Source organism: Pseudophryne corroboree, chromosome 3 (genome assembly GCF_028390025.1).
Source record: "Pseudophryne corroboree isolate aPseCor3 chromosome 3, aPseCor3.hap2, whole genome shotgun sequence".
Taxonomy (NCBI): Eukaryota; Metazoa; Chordata; class Amphibia; order Anura; family Myobatrachidae; genus Pseudophryne; species Pseudophryne corroboree.
Genome location: NC_086446.1, coordinates 520751572 through 520767321, shown reverse-complemented (window position 1 = coordinate 520767321; position 15750 = coordinate 520751572). Strand labels below are relative to the sequence as shown.

Here is a 15750-nt window from a genome sequence, read left to right as displayed (position 1 = left end):
AAATTATATAAAGATATGCAACAGGGTAGACACATCGGGAGGGGTAAACCAAATGATTGATGACCTAGGTAGGCTTGAGAAATGGTCAAGAATGTGGCAACCACAGTTTAATGCAAAAAAATGCTAAATCATGCACTTGGTCTCAAAAACCCAAAGGCTAAGTATAGTATCAAGGGTACTATAATGGAAACTACTGAGGAGGAAAGGGATTTAGGAGTCACTTATAGGTCATTGGTTCGGCCCCTTCTGGAATACTGTGTCCAGTTCTGGAGACCATATCTCCAGAAGGATATAAATACATTAGAGAGTGTACAAAGAAGGGCAACTAAAATGGTGCATGGCCTACATCACAAAACTTACCCGGAAAGGCTAAAAGATCTTAACATGTATAGTTTGGAGGAGAGAAGGGAAAGGGGAGACATGATAGAAACGTTCAAATATATCAAGGGTCTTAACAAAGTTCAGGAGGGAAACATTCTTCAAAGGAAGAGAAGTATTAGACCTCGTGGACTTACACCGAGACTTGAGGGGGGAGGTTCAGTGGAAATATAAGGAAAAATTACTTCACAGATAGGGTAGTGGATAAGTGGAATAGCCTCCCATCAGAGGTGGTAGAGGCTAAGACTGTAGAGCATGCTTAAAACATGCTTGGGATAGGCATATGAATATCCTTACAAAGAATTAAGGTTCAAAAAGGGTTGAGATTGCCTGAAGGATAAAAAAGGGACAGATTAGATGGGCCAAGTGGTTCTTATCTGTCGTCAAATTGTTTCTATGTTTCTATATTGTTATCCTGTGGAAGCTGTGGACTTAGGAGAAATACCGTTATCAACGGTAAGTTCTTACCATAACGTATATTTCTCTTCCATTTTCTCAAGTCACCTAGGATGCCATAGGAGAAGGAGAAAAAGAGAAGAATGAAGAGAAATAAATAAATTAAAAATACAAAAAATAACCAAACAAATCCAAACGTACATTTCCACCCCTTCCTTCCCTAACCCTGCCTGTATATCTAACACTCCCGTGGAATACCTAATTCCCATTCCTACCCTCTTGTACAAATTATCCAATCGGTTAGGGGGGTATAGGAGAGCTAACCCTATCGCTATATTCGACATAGAAAGAAACCCTATATCCTAAAATAAGTTCCCTGGTGAAAATATACATACAATTCTTAACCAACGGTTAAGGACATCCTCCATCATCAAAGTGAGGACATGTGCAGGCACCCCTTGTTCAAATATACTCATGAGGGATACCCCATTAAAGTTGCTTTTATATTACCACCTCCAGGGTAGTCTGCACGTGCACCCCCACTTCCTTCCTAACACGTGTCTCCTCTAGCTTATTATTACATGTTCATTTACCCATATCCGCATCCCATTAATAACATTATATCCTCAGCTTCTAAAGAATATTGCACAAGTCCGGCACTCCTATTTAAGTATCCTTATGTTGTCGTTCCAGCCAATCCTCTGAATCTCTAGGGGAAGCAAAAAAATGAGTAGAGCTATTTTGCACCACTTTCAGGCGTGTCGGGAACATCATGGAATACTGAATGTTCCTCTCCTGTAGGTTGCGCTTGACTTGTAGGAATTGATGACGATGATTTTGTACTTCCTGAGCGAAATCCGAATAGAATGAAGCTGTGATTCTCAAACTGGACTGAACCTTTATTGTGCGCTAGCCAAAGAATAGTGTCCTGATCTCCCAAAATGCAAAATTTGAGCAATAAAAGTCCTAGCAGGTGCCCCTGGCCTTGGAGGTCTGGCAGGTACCCTATGAGCTTGTTCCACTGCAAATTGGGGACTGAAGGCTTCCTGTGTAAATAGGCCACTTAACCACTTATTCCTCAAGGAATTTTTCAGGTGCCATTCCTTCCATACTTCCAGGAAGCCCGACCAAACGTATGTAGTTACATCTATGCCTTCCCTCCAAATTCGATAGTTTAGCCTGCATGGCCGCCATCTGGGTTGATAGACCCTCTACTTTCTTTTTAAAAGGGTCTGAATTGTCCTCCAGATCCAATATTCTGTGTTCCATTTCACCAACTCTCTCATGTTTTGTAAATCCTGTCAGAGCAGGGATACATCTGCTTGCACCTGTCCAATTTTATCTGTAACCCTTTGTTCTGAAGCAGATATGGCTTGAAGTATATGTTGAGTAAAATCAGCATTGTTACTAGTATCTGTCCCTTGATCTGATTTTGAAGGGGAAGAAGGATTTGATACAGCTTGTGATATAATTGAGAAGCTTGCGATGATCTTGTATATCTTTCTAGCTTAGCAGCTGCATTAGTAACTGTACATGTTTTCACCATATTATTTATAGAGTATGCTAACTCTGTACTACTGTTATGGCTCGTTAAGGAACCAGGTGTAACTAATAATAGAGAGAGTTTAGACTACTTGATGTATAACGTATGAAGCCCAAATAGTGCCTTTCTTACTAAATATGCAATACATATAAACATATCAGCAGATGGTCATTACTACTTGCACGCAGAATGTCCTGAGTTTAAGTAATATACCATAGATAATTCCAACCGGTTATTCCCTGAACAGTTATATTATAACTATTAGGTTAATATTATTGTATAACCGTGGCCTGTTTGTACAAGGCTTGGAATACCTCAGCCCTGCATGGTTGCCTTGTTACCAATTATTGTGCTGCCCAGAGTTTTTCCTCCACCAGCACCAGAGCTGATAGTCGCAACACATGTATCCAGGTATACCCTCCGCTTTCTTCTCTCTCTCTTCCTGCTTTATGCTTGTTACCAAAACTGACCTTCCTGAGCATGGAGGCAGGGTTATAAAGAGAGGGACCAAGGCATCCTGGCATATCTGAAAAGGCTTAACTGTATGGTGCCCGGGAGCTGATCCTACCACTTATAACCCTGATGTTATCCCTGTGGACCCTATGGACCTCAAAGAAAGAAAGTTAACAAAGGTAAGTCTACCATAATGCTCCTTTTTGTGCTTCATTGCAGGTAGAGCTTAAGGCCATTAAAGAGCGTTTAGAGATTGAGAAGCAGGCATGGGAGCAGAACTATAGAAAGAAGGAGGTAAATACTCGTATCTTATTAATTGATGGATATAATGTTCTTAAAAAGAAAACATGGCCTTGTTTAAAGGGTATAAGTTGTATGTAACCCAAAAAACACTTTCATAATGTCCCCCAGAATGTGACTCTCTGTAACCTAGATGACTGATGTCTTCTGTTGTTTCTCCTGGTTAACAATTTACCCAAATCATATAGAGGCCTGGGCGTATGTAGTTACATTTGCAGAACTTCTAGAGTTCTGGGCTAGCAAAGACAATATATATCTTGTGTGTAGTGTAACTGGAGAATCGGTGCTTAACAAGTCATTTAATTAGAGACCAACCAGAAGATATTTGATGACTATGTGCCTAGCTTTGCAAATGAAATCCTTAACAATGCAAATGCAGGACATCTTCCTGCGTTAGCGATGGCAATACTGAGATGAGCTCGCAGTCCAGGATGAACATCACGACCATCATATTACCTGTCGCAGGGCGGCTTGCGAGGCAAGAGAAAAGAAACTGCATACTCTACACCAGGGGTGACCAACCTTTGGCTCTTTCTTTCTTTAAATGTGGCTCCCGACACTTGAAGTCACATTACCACAATAGATCCGGTAACCACTGCACTCCAGAAAGACACGCGGAAGCACTACGAGGGCTGTGGACTGAGGAATCCAGATACTAGAGATAAAACACCCACCATCAAACAGAGGATCCTTAAGCCTCTTTCACATCGCCAATGCAGGCTCCCACCCGGGAATTAAAAAATGGTCCTTCCCGGGTGGGATCCGGCATTGGACCCCAACAGGTGGCTTCCCAACCTGGCAGTTTGCTGGGTCGGATGCCATAGCTGCAAGTGGGGGGGGGGGAGCTCATCTCTGCGCCGCCTCTCCCTATGTAGTAAACGGGTCACATCGACCCAGCCCGGGAACCCGTTTACGCTGCCACTGACCTGGTATTCAACCCAGGAATAACACTGCTTATAACCCCGGTTGAATTATCGGGTAAGGCAACCCAGGAATACGACCAAGGCCCATTCACACCGCACGCTGACCCGGGTCGATACCGGGATATTTGTGGGGTAATAAGGAGCTGCCACAATGGCATGAGGGGGGGGGGGGGGGGGTCTGAAGTGACACATGAGGGTTCTAGCAGGAGTGACACAGGGGAAAGCTGGATGAAGTGACGTAGGAGGGTGCTAGCAGGGGTGACACGTGGGGGAGCTGACTGGAGGGACACAGCAGGGTGCTGGCTGAAGTGACACATGGGAGAGCTGAAGTGTACTATGTGAATAGTCTTTCATTATATTTTCTCTATCGTCCTAGTGGATGCTGGGGTTCCTGAAAGGACCATGGGGAATAGCGGCTCCGCAGGAGACAGGGCACAAAAGTTAAGCTTTAGGATCAGGTGGTGTGCACTGGCTCCTCCCCCTATGACCCTCCTCCAAGCCTCAGTTAGGTTTTTGTGCCCGGCCGAGAAGGGTGCAATCTAGGTGGCTCTCCTAAAGAGCTGCTTAGAAAAGTTTAGTTTTTAGGTTTTTTATTTTACAGTGAGTCCTGCTGGCAACAGGATCACTGCATCGAGGGACTTAGGGGAGAAGAAGTGAACTCACCTGCGTGCAGGATGGATTGGCTTCTTAGGCTACTGGACATTAGCTCCAGAGGGACGATCACAGGTACAGCCTGGATTTGTCACCGGAGCCGCGCCGCCGGCCCCCTTGCAGATGCCGAAAAGAGAAGAGGTCCAGAAATCGGCGGCAGAAGACTCTTCAGTCTTCTTAAGGTAGCGCACAGCACTGCAGCTGTGCGCCATTGCTCTCAGCACACTTCACACGGCAGTCACTGAGGGTGCAGGGCGCTGGGGGGGGGCGCCCTGGGCAGCAATGGAAACCTGTTATTTGGCAAAAAATACCTCACATATAGCCTCCGGGGGCTATATGGAGATATTTAACCCCTGCCAGAATCCGTTGAAGAGCGGGAGACGAGCCCGCCGAAAAGGGGGCGGGGCCTATCTCCTCAGCACACAGCGCCATTTTCCCTCACAGAAAGGCTGGAGGGAAGGCTCCCAGGCTCTCCCCTGCACTGCACTACAGAAACAGGGTTAAAACAGAGAGGGGGGGCACTAATTTGGCGTTAGACATATATATAAAGATGCTATAAGGGAAAACACTTATATAAGGTTGTCCCTATATAATTATAGCGTTTTTGGTGTGTGCTGGCAAACTCTCCCTCTGTCTCTCCAAAGGGCTAGTGGGTCCTGTCCTCTATCAGAGCATTCCCTGTGTGTGTGCTGTGTGTCGGTACGTGTGTGTCGACATGTATGAGGACGATGTTGGTGAGGAGGCGGAGCAATTGCCTGTAATGGTGATGTCACTCTCTAGGGAGTCGACACCGGAATGGATGGCTTATTTAGGGAATTACGTGATAATGTCAACACGCTGCAAGGTCGGTTGACGACATGAGACGGCCGACAAACAATTAGTACCGGTCCAGACGTCTCAAAAACACCGTCAGGGGTTTAAAACGCCCGTTTACCTTAGTCGGTCGACACAGACACAGACACGGACACTGAATCCAGTGTCGACGGTGAATAAACAAACGTATTCCTCATTAGGGCCACACGTTAAGGGCAATGAAGGAGGTGTTACATATTTCTGATACTACAAGTACCACAAAGATGGGTATTATGTGGCAGTGAAAAAACTACCGTAGTTTTTCCTGAATCAGATAAAATAAAATGAAGTGTGTGATGAGGCGTGGGTTTACCCCGATAGCAAATATTGGCGTTATACCTTTTCCCGCCAGAAGTTAGGGCGCGTTGGGAAACACCCCTTAGGGTGGATAAGGCGCTCACACGCTTATCATGTGGCGTTACCGTCTCCAGATACGGCCGCCCTCAAGGAGCCAGCTGATATGAAGCTGGAGTAATATCCTAAAAAGTATATACACACATACGGTGGTTATACTGCGACCAGCGATCGCCTCAGCCTGGAAATGCAGTGCTGGGTTGGCTTGGTCGGATTCCCTGACTGAAAATATTTTAGTGATATAGAGCATTTAATAGGATGCAGTCTATATATATATATATATATATATATGCGAGATGCACAGAGGGATATTTGCACTCTGGCATCAAGATAAGTGCGTTGTCCATATCTGCCAGAAGATGTTATGGACACGACAGTGGTCAGGTGATGCAGATCCCATACGGCACATGAAAGTATGGTCGTATAAAGGAGAGTAGGTACTTGGGGTCGGTCCATCGGACCTGGGGGCCACGGCAACAGCTGGGAAATCCAACCTTTTTACCCCAAGTCACATCTCAGCAGAAAAAGACACTGTCTTTTCAGCCTCAATCCTTCCGTTCCCATAAGGGCATGCGGGCAAAAGGCCAGTCATATCTGCCCAGACATAGAGGAAAGGGAAGTAGACTGCAGAAGGCAGCCCCTTTCCAGGAACAGAAGCCCTCCACCGAGTCTGCCAAGTCCTCAGCAGGACGCTGGGGCCGTGCAAGCTGACTCAGGTGAGGTGGGGGGTCGTCTCAAGAGTCTCAGCGTGCAGTGGGATCACTCGCAAGTTGACCCCTAGATCGTACAAAGTATTATCCCAGGGGTACAGTTTGGAGATTCGAGACATCTTTTCCTCGCAGGTTCCTGAAGTCTGCTTTACCAAAGGCTCCCTCCGACAGGGAGGCAGTATTGGGAAAAAATTCACAAGCTGTATTTCCAGCAGGTGATAATCAAAGTACCCCTCCTACAATCAAGGAAAAGGGTATTAGTCTTCCACACTATATTGTGGTACTGAAGCCAGACGGCTTGGTGAGACATATTCTAAATCTGAAATTTTTGAACACTTACATACAAAGGTTCAAATCAAGATGGAGTCACTCAGACAGTGATAGCGAACCGGAAAAAAGGGGACTATATGGTGTCCCTGGACATCAAGGATTACCTCCATGTCCAAATTTGCCCTTCTCAACAAGGGTACCTATGGTTCGTGGTACAGAACTGTCAATATCAGTTTCTGACGCTGCCGTTGAATTATCCACGGCACCCCGGGCCTTTACCAAGGTAATGGCCGAAAAGATGATTCTCTTCAAAGAAAAGGGCATCTTAATTATCCCTTACTTGGACGATATCCTGAAAAGGGAAAGGTCCAGAGAACAGTTGGAGGTCGGAATAGCACTATCTAAAGGAATGATTCTGGGCATAGTCCAGAAAAAGGTGTTTCTCCTGGAGGAGAAAGCCAGGGAGCTATCCGAACTAGTCAGAAACCTCCTAAAACCAGGCCAAGTATCAGTGCATCAATGCACAGGAGTCCTGGGAAAAATGGTGGCTTCTTACGAAGCAATTCCATTCGGCAGATCTCACGCAAAAAATTTTCAGGGGGATTTGCTGGACGAATGGTCCGGATCGCATCTTCAGATGCATCAGCAGATAATCCTGTCTCCAAGGACAAGGGTGTCTCTTCTGTGGGGGCTGCAGAGTGCTCATCTTCTAGAGGACAGCACATTCAGCATTCAGGACTGTGTTCTGGTGACCACGGATGCCAGCCTGAGAGGCTGGGAAGCAGTCACACAGGGAAGAAATTTCCAAGGAATGTGGTCAAGTCTGGAGACTTTTCTCCACATGAATATACTGGAGCTAAGAGCAATTTCCAATGCTCTGAGCCTAGGAAGACCTCTGCTTCAAAGTCAGTCGGTGCTGATCTGGTCGGACATCATCATGGCAGTCGCCCACGTAAACAGACGGGGCGGCACAAGAAGCAGGAGGGCAATGACAGCAAGAACTTTTCGCTGAGCAAAAAATCATGTGATAACACTGTCAGCAGTGTTCATTCCGGGAGTGGAAAACTGAATTTCCTCAGCAGGAATGAATTCCACTCGGAAAAGTGGGAACTTCATCTGGAAGTTTCCACATGATTGTAAACCGTGGGAAAGACCAAAGGTGGTCATAAGATGGCGTCCCACCTGAAGCGCCAGGTCAAGAGACCCTCAGGCAATAGCTGGGTCGCTCTGGTAACACCGTGGGTGTACCAGTCGGGTATGTGTTCCCTCCTCTGCCTCTCATACCCAGGGTATTGAGAATTATAGGAAGGAGAGGAGTAAGAATTATACTCGTGGCTCCGGTTTGGCCAAGAAGGACTTGGTAACCGGAACTTCAAGAGATAAGAAGGGTCTTGATTCAGCAAGAATCATGTCTGTTCCAAGACTTACCGCAGCTGCGTTGACGCAGGGGCGGGTGAACGTTGGATCCTAAGGGAAAAAGGCATTCCGGAAGAGGTCATCCCTACCCTGGTCAGAGCCAGGAAGGAGGTGACCGCACAACATTATCACAGTTTAGGTGAAAATATGTTCCATGGTGTGAGGCCAGGAAGGCTCCACGGAAGAATTTCAACTAGGTTAATTCCTATATTTCCTGCAAACAGGAGTGTCTATGGGCCTCAAATTGGGGTCCATTAAGGTTCAAATTTCGGCCTGTCGATTTTCTTCCAGAAAGAATTGGCTTCAGTTCCTGAAGTCCAGAAGTTTGTCAAGGGAGTACTGCATATACAACCCCTTTTGATGTCTCCAGTGGCACTGGGGGATCTCAACGTAGTTTTGGGGATTCCAAAAATCACATTGGTTTAAACCACTCAAATCTGTGGATTTGATATATCTCACATGGAAAGTGAACATGCGGTTGGTCCTGGCCTCGGCCAGGCGAGTGTCAAAATTGGCGGCTTTGTCTCACAAAGCCATATCTGATTGTCCATTCGGACAGAGCAAAGCTGCGGACTCGTCCCCAGTTTATCCCTAAGGTGGTGTCAGCGTTTTACCTGAACCAGCTTATTGTGGTACCTGCGGCTACTAGGGACTTGGAGGACTCCAAGTTGCTGGATGTTGTCAGGGCCCTGAAAATATAGTTTTCCAGGTCGGCTGGAGTCAGGAAATCTGACTTGCTGTTTTATCCTGTATGCACCCAACAAGCTGGGTGCCCCTGCTTCTAAGCAGACTATTGCTCGTTGGATGTGTAGTACAATTCAGCTTGCACATTCTGTGGCAGGCTTGCCACAGCCAAAAATATGTAAATGCCCATTCCACAAGGAAGGTGGGCTCATCTTGGGCGGCTGCCCGAGGGGTCTCGGCTTTACAACTTTGCCGAGCGGCTACGTGGTCGGGGGAGAACACGTTTGTAAAATCCTACAAATTTGATACCCTGGCTAAGGAGGACCTGGAGTTCTCTCATTCGGTGCTGCAGAGTCATCCGCACTCTCCCGCCCGTTTGGGAGCTTTGGTATAATCCCCATGGTCCTTTCAGGAACCCCAGCATCCACTAGGACGATAGAGAAAATAAGAATTTACTTACCGATAATTCTATTTCTCGGAGTCCGTAGTGGATGCTGGGCGCCCATCCCAAGTGCGGATTATCTGCAATACTTGTACATAGTTATTGTTAACTAAATCGGGTTATTGTTGTAGTGAGCCATCTTTCAGAGGCTCCTCTGTTCTCATACTGTTAACTGGGTTCAGATCACAGGTTGTACAGTGTGATTGGTGTGGCTGGTATGAGTCTTACCCGGGATTCAAAATCCTTCCTTATTATGTACGCTCGTCCGGGCACAGTATCCTAACTGAGGCTTGGAGGAGGGTCATAGGGGGAGGAGCCAGTGCACACCACCTGATCCTAAAGCTTAACTTTTGTGCCCTGTCTCCTGCGGAGCCGCTATTCCCCATGGTCCTTTCAGGAACCCCAGCATCCACTACGGACTCCGAGAAATAGAATTATCGGTAAGTAAATTCTTATTTTATATGCTTCTGGCTTTTTCAATTATTTTATGCGGAAGGGACTTCTTCAGTGTATTTTATGTTGGATCTGGCTTTAAAAATTTATTTATGTGGATCTGGATTTTTCAATGTATATTATACCAGGGCGTGGCCTAGCGGGCACAAGGCCACACCCCATTTTTGCATGCTCACCTTCGGCTCTTTGACGTACCTAACAAGATTTTTTTGCTCTTTGACTCTGACTGGTTGGCTACCCCTGCTCTACACAGTCCTTGGCCTCACCACTCCCGGAAAACGGGCGGCGATACGCCCCTGTTTTCAGCAACGCTGGCTGCCCCTGTTCCTCCCCCCAAACATCAGTCAGAAGCATTCGCATTACTGCGATGTGATCGCAGGACCCGTTCTGCACTTGCGATTATCGGAAAATTGCTTGTTTGATCGCTTATACAATCCAACCTGAATTAGCCCCTTTATTACATACATTTACTATCAGACATTAGTGTTGTTTATTTATGTTGAATTTCGGTATGTTTTATGGAATAACTTATGGTTTGCGCACATGGGGCCTCATTCATTTACTTATACAGAAATAAATGCGGATCTCCGACCACACCGCTTCCACTTGTGATGTGGCCGCCATCATCACCAGCCATATTCTTGGTGCAGAAGATATGCCTTAAGTCAGACGATTCTCTGCACATGCTTTTCCCTGAATAGCCTGCAACTCCATCAAAATGGTCATGGAATACTTCTCCCAGTTACACCCACTCAGGAGATCCGTATGACTGAAGAGCCTGTAATTGTTCTACAATGCATATGCAGGCCCTAAGACTCAAGATATCCATAAGCAGACAGAATTGCGTGCAACTCTGAATCAGGCACATGTGGCAGGATATAATGAACTCTAAGTTCAGTGGCCGTGCGGGATGCCGGCCGAACTCTGACGTTTTTTTAGAGGGGCAATCATGTACAAGGCATGGTTTAGCCTTGTACATGATTGCTCCTTAAAAAAAAGTCAACGTTCATCCGGCATCCCGCACCGCCGCCAAACTTGTACTTCCTTGCATCCCAGCCCTGGGTATTAATTCTATCTCTCATCCAATCTATTTTTAAGGTAAACATAGGAGTGGTGGAACCTCACACAGATCATGAATCCGTATGGAAATACACTGATGCACGCCTACAGTAGTGTAGGATGAAGCAGGAATGGGGAAAGGTGGAACATGTTCTATTTCCCTGTCTGTGTTCCGTCTTGGGAATCATAGCTGTATCTCTCCATAGATATTAATGGTCTTTCTCTAGCATCCATAAGGGATATTGGGGACAGAATTAGTATGATGGGGTATAGACGGGTCCAAAGGAGCCAGTGCACTTTAAATTTCTTCAACTGGGCGTGCTGGCTCCTCCCCTCTATTCCCCCTCCTACAGGTCAGTTTAGAAAAAAGTGCCCTCAGGAGAGGATGCACACTCTGCTAGCTCCAGAGTTTTTCTTCAATTTCTTTTAAACTTTTATTTCTTTCGGTATTCATTTTGGGCAACAGCATACTTGCACCGTGGGAGTTAGGGGGGGGACAGTCACCGGCCTCTTGAGGTGCAGAGCCCTTCCCCATGTGGGGCTGTTTGTTCAGCGGGGCATGGCGCCTTGGCTGCCGCAGCATGCCGCCCACCCCTAACGCTGCCTGAAGGTGATCATCGGTGGTAAGTACACACCGGGGACCCCACTAGGGGGTCCCCCGGTTCACTGTGCAGCAAAAGCACGGGTGAGGCGTACGAGACTGGCTTATTACATGGTACCAAGCATTTATGTGACGTTACTAACATTTAGGAGACCTGGCCAGTATAAATAATACACAGTAGATCCGGGGCCATAGTGTGTGGGGGCAGCTACATCAGAGCGGGCTCAGCGTCATTTTGGCGCCTTCCTCTGCATAAGCAGCAGCAGCCTCACACAGCTCCTCCATAACGGTCACAGGCTGGATCACTGGTACAGGGTGTAGAAGGGGAGAGACGCTATTTTGTGCACAAATATCATCCCTCTGAGGAATTTTTCATTAGACAGACTCACTGTTTATATGTTTACATATAATGCTAGCAGCCTCACTGGGGCTGTGCAGCGCTAGGTGCGCTGGTGTCCTCTTTCCTGTGTCTCCTCTCACATGCAATAGGGCAGGCTTGTATTGTGTTTCAGGCTGTGTTGTATGTGTATTGTACAGATGGGTCTACGGTTATCTTGACTAGATTTCTGCGCCTAGGCACAACATGATTTATTAGCATAAACCCTTCATCTATTGTTCTCAGCTGCAATACAATACAGAGAACAATACACCAGGGGATTAAGTCATTACAGCAGGGGATTAAGTCAGACTGGCCAGTCTCACTTAATCCTATTAAAGGTCAAGATAAACGTGGACCCATCTGTACCTGTTTTTCTTTTCACAATGGTAAAACAGAAGTTATGCAGTGTGTGTAATGCTAAATTTTCCCCTAGCTCATCTGACTCAATATCATGTGAGCAATGTAGTCAGTCATCACAAAATGCTGATAACAATGTGGGGGAGAGTCCAAAGCCCTCCTGGCTGGGGGCTATCAAAACTATGATGTCTGATATGTCATCTCAACGCTAATGCCAATAAAACTCAGGAACTGCAACAAGCAGTGGCAAATCTAGCTGCTAAACATCCCCCCCTGTCCACTACAGGTGCACAAAAATGTGCTTTACCTGCACTTCTATCAGATACTGATGATGATGTACAGGATGATGTGGACCTCATAAGCGGGGACTCCTCCCCTACACAGGGTATTGAACCCCTTATATTGGCTATACGGGATGTGTTAAAGCTCCCCCTGGAGGATTCTACTAATCAGCAGTAATTTTTCCTCCCACACGACAAACTGTCACCTTCCCTGATTCTGAAGAATTGGATGGTTTATTTAAATTAGCCTGGAAAAATCCAGATAAAAAGTATCAGGTGTCCAAAAGGTTTTTAAATACCTTCCCATTTGCCCCTGAAGGCAGCGGTGCTCCCTGTTCCGGGCTATTTTACGGTAAAGGACCCGGGGGATAGAAAAATAGAGACCACTCTAAAATCTATCTACACTGCTGCAGATGTAGCTCATAGGCCGGTCATTATTGGTTGCTGGATGACGCATGCTATTCATACATGGCCTACTCAGATTCAGGAGGGCATTTTAGGGGATATGACCTTGGTTACTACTGTAACTTTCCTAAAACACATTCAGAACACGGCAAGAGTCCTCTGTGACTCCCTTAAAGAGATTGGCAATATTAATGCTAGGACCACTGCTATGGCTGTGTCTGCACGCAGAGTCATATGGTTGCGTTTGTGTATTGCAGACGCTGACTCCAAACGTAATGTGGAATCTCTTCCCGTCACAGGTGTATAGCTCTTCGTAGGTGAATTGGACGCATGGATCTCCAAAGCTACTGCTGGGAAATCCACGTTTCTCCCTTCAGGAGCTCAGCCTGCTAGACATACCTACCCGGGACCATATACTCAGTCCTTTTGGTCCTCCAGATTTCGATCTAGGGCCCGACGTGCCTCCAATACAGCTAGAGGCTCCAGAGCTAAGCCTAAGAAACCAGCCGTTGCCGGCTCTCAGGACCAGAGCACCAGTTCAGCTTCCACTAAGACTTCATCATGACGGTGCCCACCCACCCTGAGGGGATCTTGCGGTGGAAGCTCGATTACGTCACTACCGCCACATCTGGGACAGTTCCTGCCAAGATGCCTGGGTAAGGGACCTTATCTCTCAGGGTTACAAGCTGGAGTTCGACGGTGCTCCTCCCCAACGATTTTTCAAGTGAGGCTTGCCAGCTTTGGAAAATGTGCGTGTTACGCTACTACTGGCCATCGACAAGTTGGTCCAGTCCCAGGTCATTGTTCCAGTACCCCTGCTACAACAAGGACAAGGTTACTACTCCAGTCTGTTTGTAGTGCCAAAACCAGACGGGTACGTGAGACCCATTTTGAATCTGAAGTCCTTGAAGCCTTGCCTAAAGGTATTCAAATTCAAGATGGAATCTTTGAGAGCGGTGATCGCGGGCCTGGAACAACAGGATTCCTCATGTCCCTGATATCAAGGACGCCTACCTGCATATCCCGATTTGTCCTCATCAGGCCTATCTACAATTCGCCCTACTGAACAATCACTGCCAGTTTCAGGCGTTGCTCTTCGGCCAGTCTACAGCTCCGAAGGTGTTCACAAAGGTGATGGCGGAAATGATGTTCCAGCTCAGAGTCCAGGGGGTCAACATTGTCCCTTAACTGGACGATCTCCTCATAAAAGCAAGTTCCAGGGAGCTTCTATTGTTTCATATAGATCGCACTATCCAACTTCTGTCTCACCTTCTGTCCTCAATCTACAGAAGTCTTAACTGAAACTGTCTCAACGGCTCATGTTTCTGGGTATGATACTGGATACTGTAGCTCAAAGAGTGTTTCTCCCAGAAGACAAGCTGAGAACACTTCAAGAGATGGTTTGCATGGTTCTCTGTCCTGCTCGCGTTTCCATTCATCTTTGCATAAAGTTGTTGGGAAAAATGGTGGCCCCGTACGAGGCGATACAGTTCGGCAGGTTCCATGCCAGACCTTTCCAATTGGACATCCCGAACAAGTGGTCCGGTTCACATCTCCAGATGCACCGACTAATTCAGCTGTCACCCCAGGCCAGGATTTTGCTCCTGGTGTGGTTGCAGTCTTCCAACCTGCTGGAAGGTTGACGTTTCGGGATTCAGGATTGGACCCTCCTCGCGACGGATGACAGTCTACGAGGATGGGGAGCGGTCACCCAGGGGGCGCAGTTCTAGGGCAGGTGGTCTGCCCAAGAGGCACTACTCCCGATCAACATTCTGGAACTACGGGCGATATACAATGCTCTACTTCAGGCCTCCTCTCTGCTCAGGGATCGGGCGATCCAGGTTCATTCGGACAACACCACGGAAGTGGCGTACATCAATCGACAAGGAGGGACAAAAAGCAAGGCCTGCATACGAGAAGTGTCAAAAATACTTCTCTGGGCGGAAAGAAATGCAAGAGCACTGTCTGCAATTTTCTTTCCAGGAGTGGACAACTAGGAAGCGGACTTCCTGAGTCGCCACGACCTCCACCGGGGGGAGTGGGGATTACATCCTCAGGTGTTTCAACAGATTGTCAGCAGATGGGGATACCCACAGATCGACATGATGGATGCTTGCCTCAACAAGAAGCTTCTGCACTGACGTCACCTTGGCCTTACCGGCTGGTCTACCTATTCCCTCCGATCCTGGACTTACGGTGGCTTCGTTTGACGGCATGGAAGTTGAGCGGAATATCCTAGCTCTCAGAAAAACTGTCACGTCAAAACATTATCATCATATCTGGAGGAGATATGTCGCTTGGTGCGAGGAACGCACGAATCCGCCTGCGGAGTGTCACTTGGGACGTTTCCTGTAGGCTGGTGTGGATAAAGGCTTACATCTGGGGTCCGTTAAGGTCAAGATTTTAGCTCTTTTTCAATTTTCTTTCAGAAGAAATTGGCTATATTGCCAGAAGTTCAGACCTTATTACAAGGGGTGCTCCACATACAACCTCCCTTTGTGCCGCCTACGGCACCCTGGGCTTTGGATGTAGTGTTGCAATTTCTACAGTCCTCCTGGTTTGAGCCTCTGATGGCAGTAGAAGACAGCGATGTTGTTGGCCCTGGCTTCTGCTAGACGCGTTTCAGAGTTGGGGGCTTTATCATATAAATGTCCCTACTTGGTCTTTTATGAGGACAGAGCGGAGCTCCGGACTAGACAGCAGTTCCTGCCGAAGGTTGTATCCGCATTCCATCTGAATCAACCTATTATGGTTCCGTCTTGCTCTGACACTTCAGCTCTTCCGGGGTCTTTAGATGTGGTGCGCGCTTTGAAGATCTATGTCAAACGCACAGCTTGGGTCAG

General features: G+C 47.0%; 1 protein-coding gene across 5 annotated transcripts in view; it reads left to right on the top strand.

The window, feature by feature from the left end:
* The window catches only part of CEP131 (centrosomal protein 131), a 377073-nt gene that overhangs the window by 261288 nt on the left and 100035 nt on the right, over window positions 1-15750 (top strand). For all 5 annotated transcript variants that reach the window (XM_063961104.1, XM_063961102.1, XM_063961103.1 and 2 more), the window contains one exon: window positions 2990-3064. In XM_063961104.1, the coding sequence (XP_063817174.1) occupies window positions 2990-3064 (75 nt within the window). The remainder of the gene's footprint in view (window positions 1-2989; window positions 3065-15750) is intronic.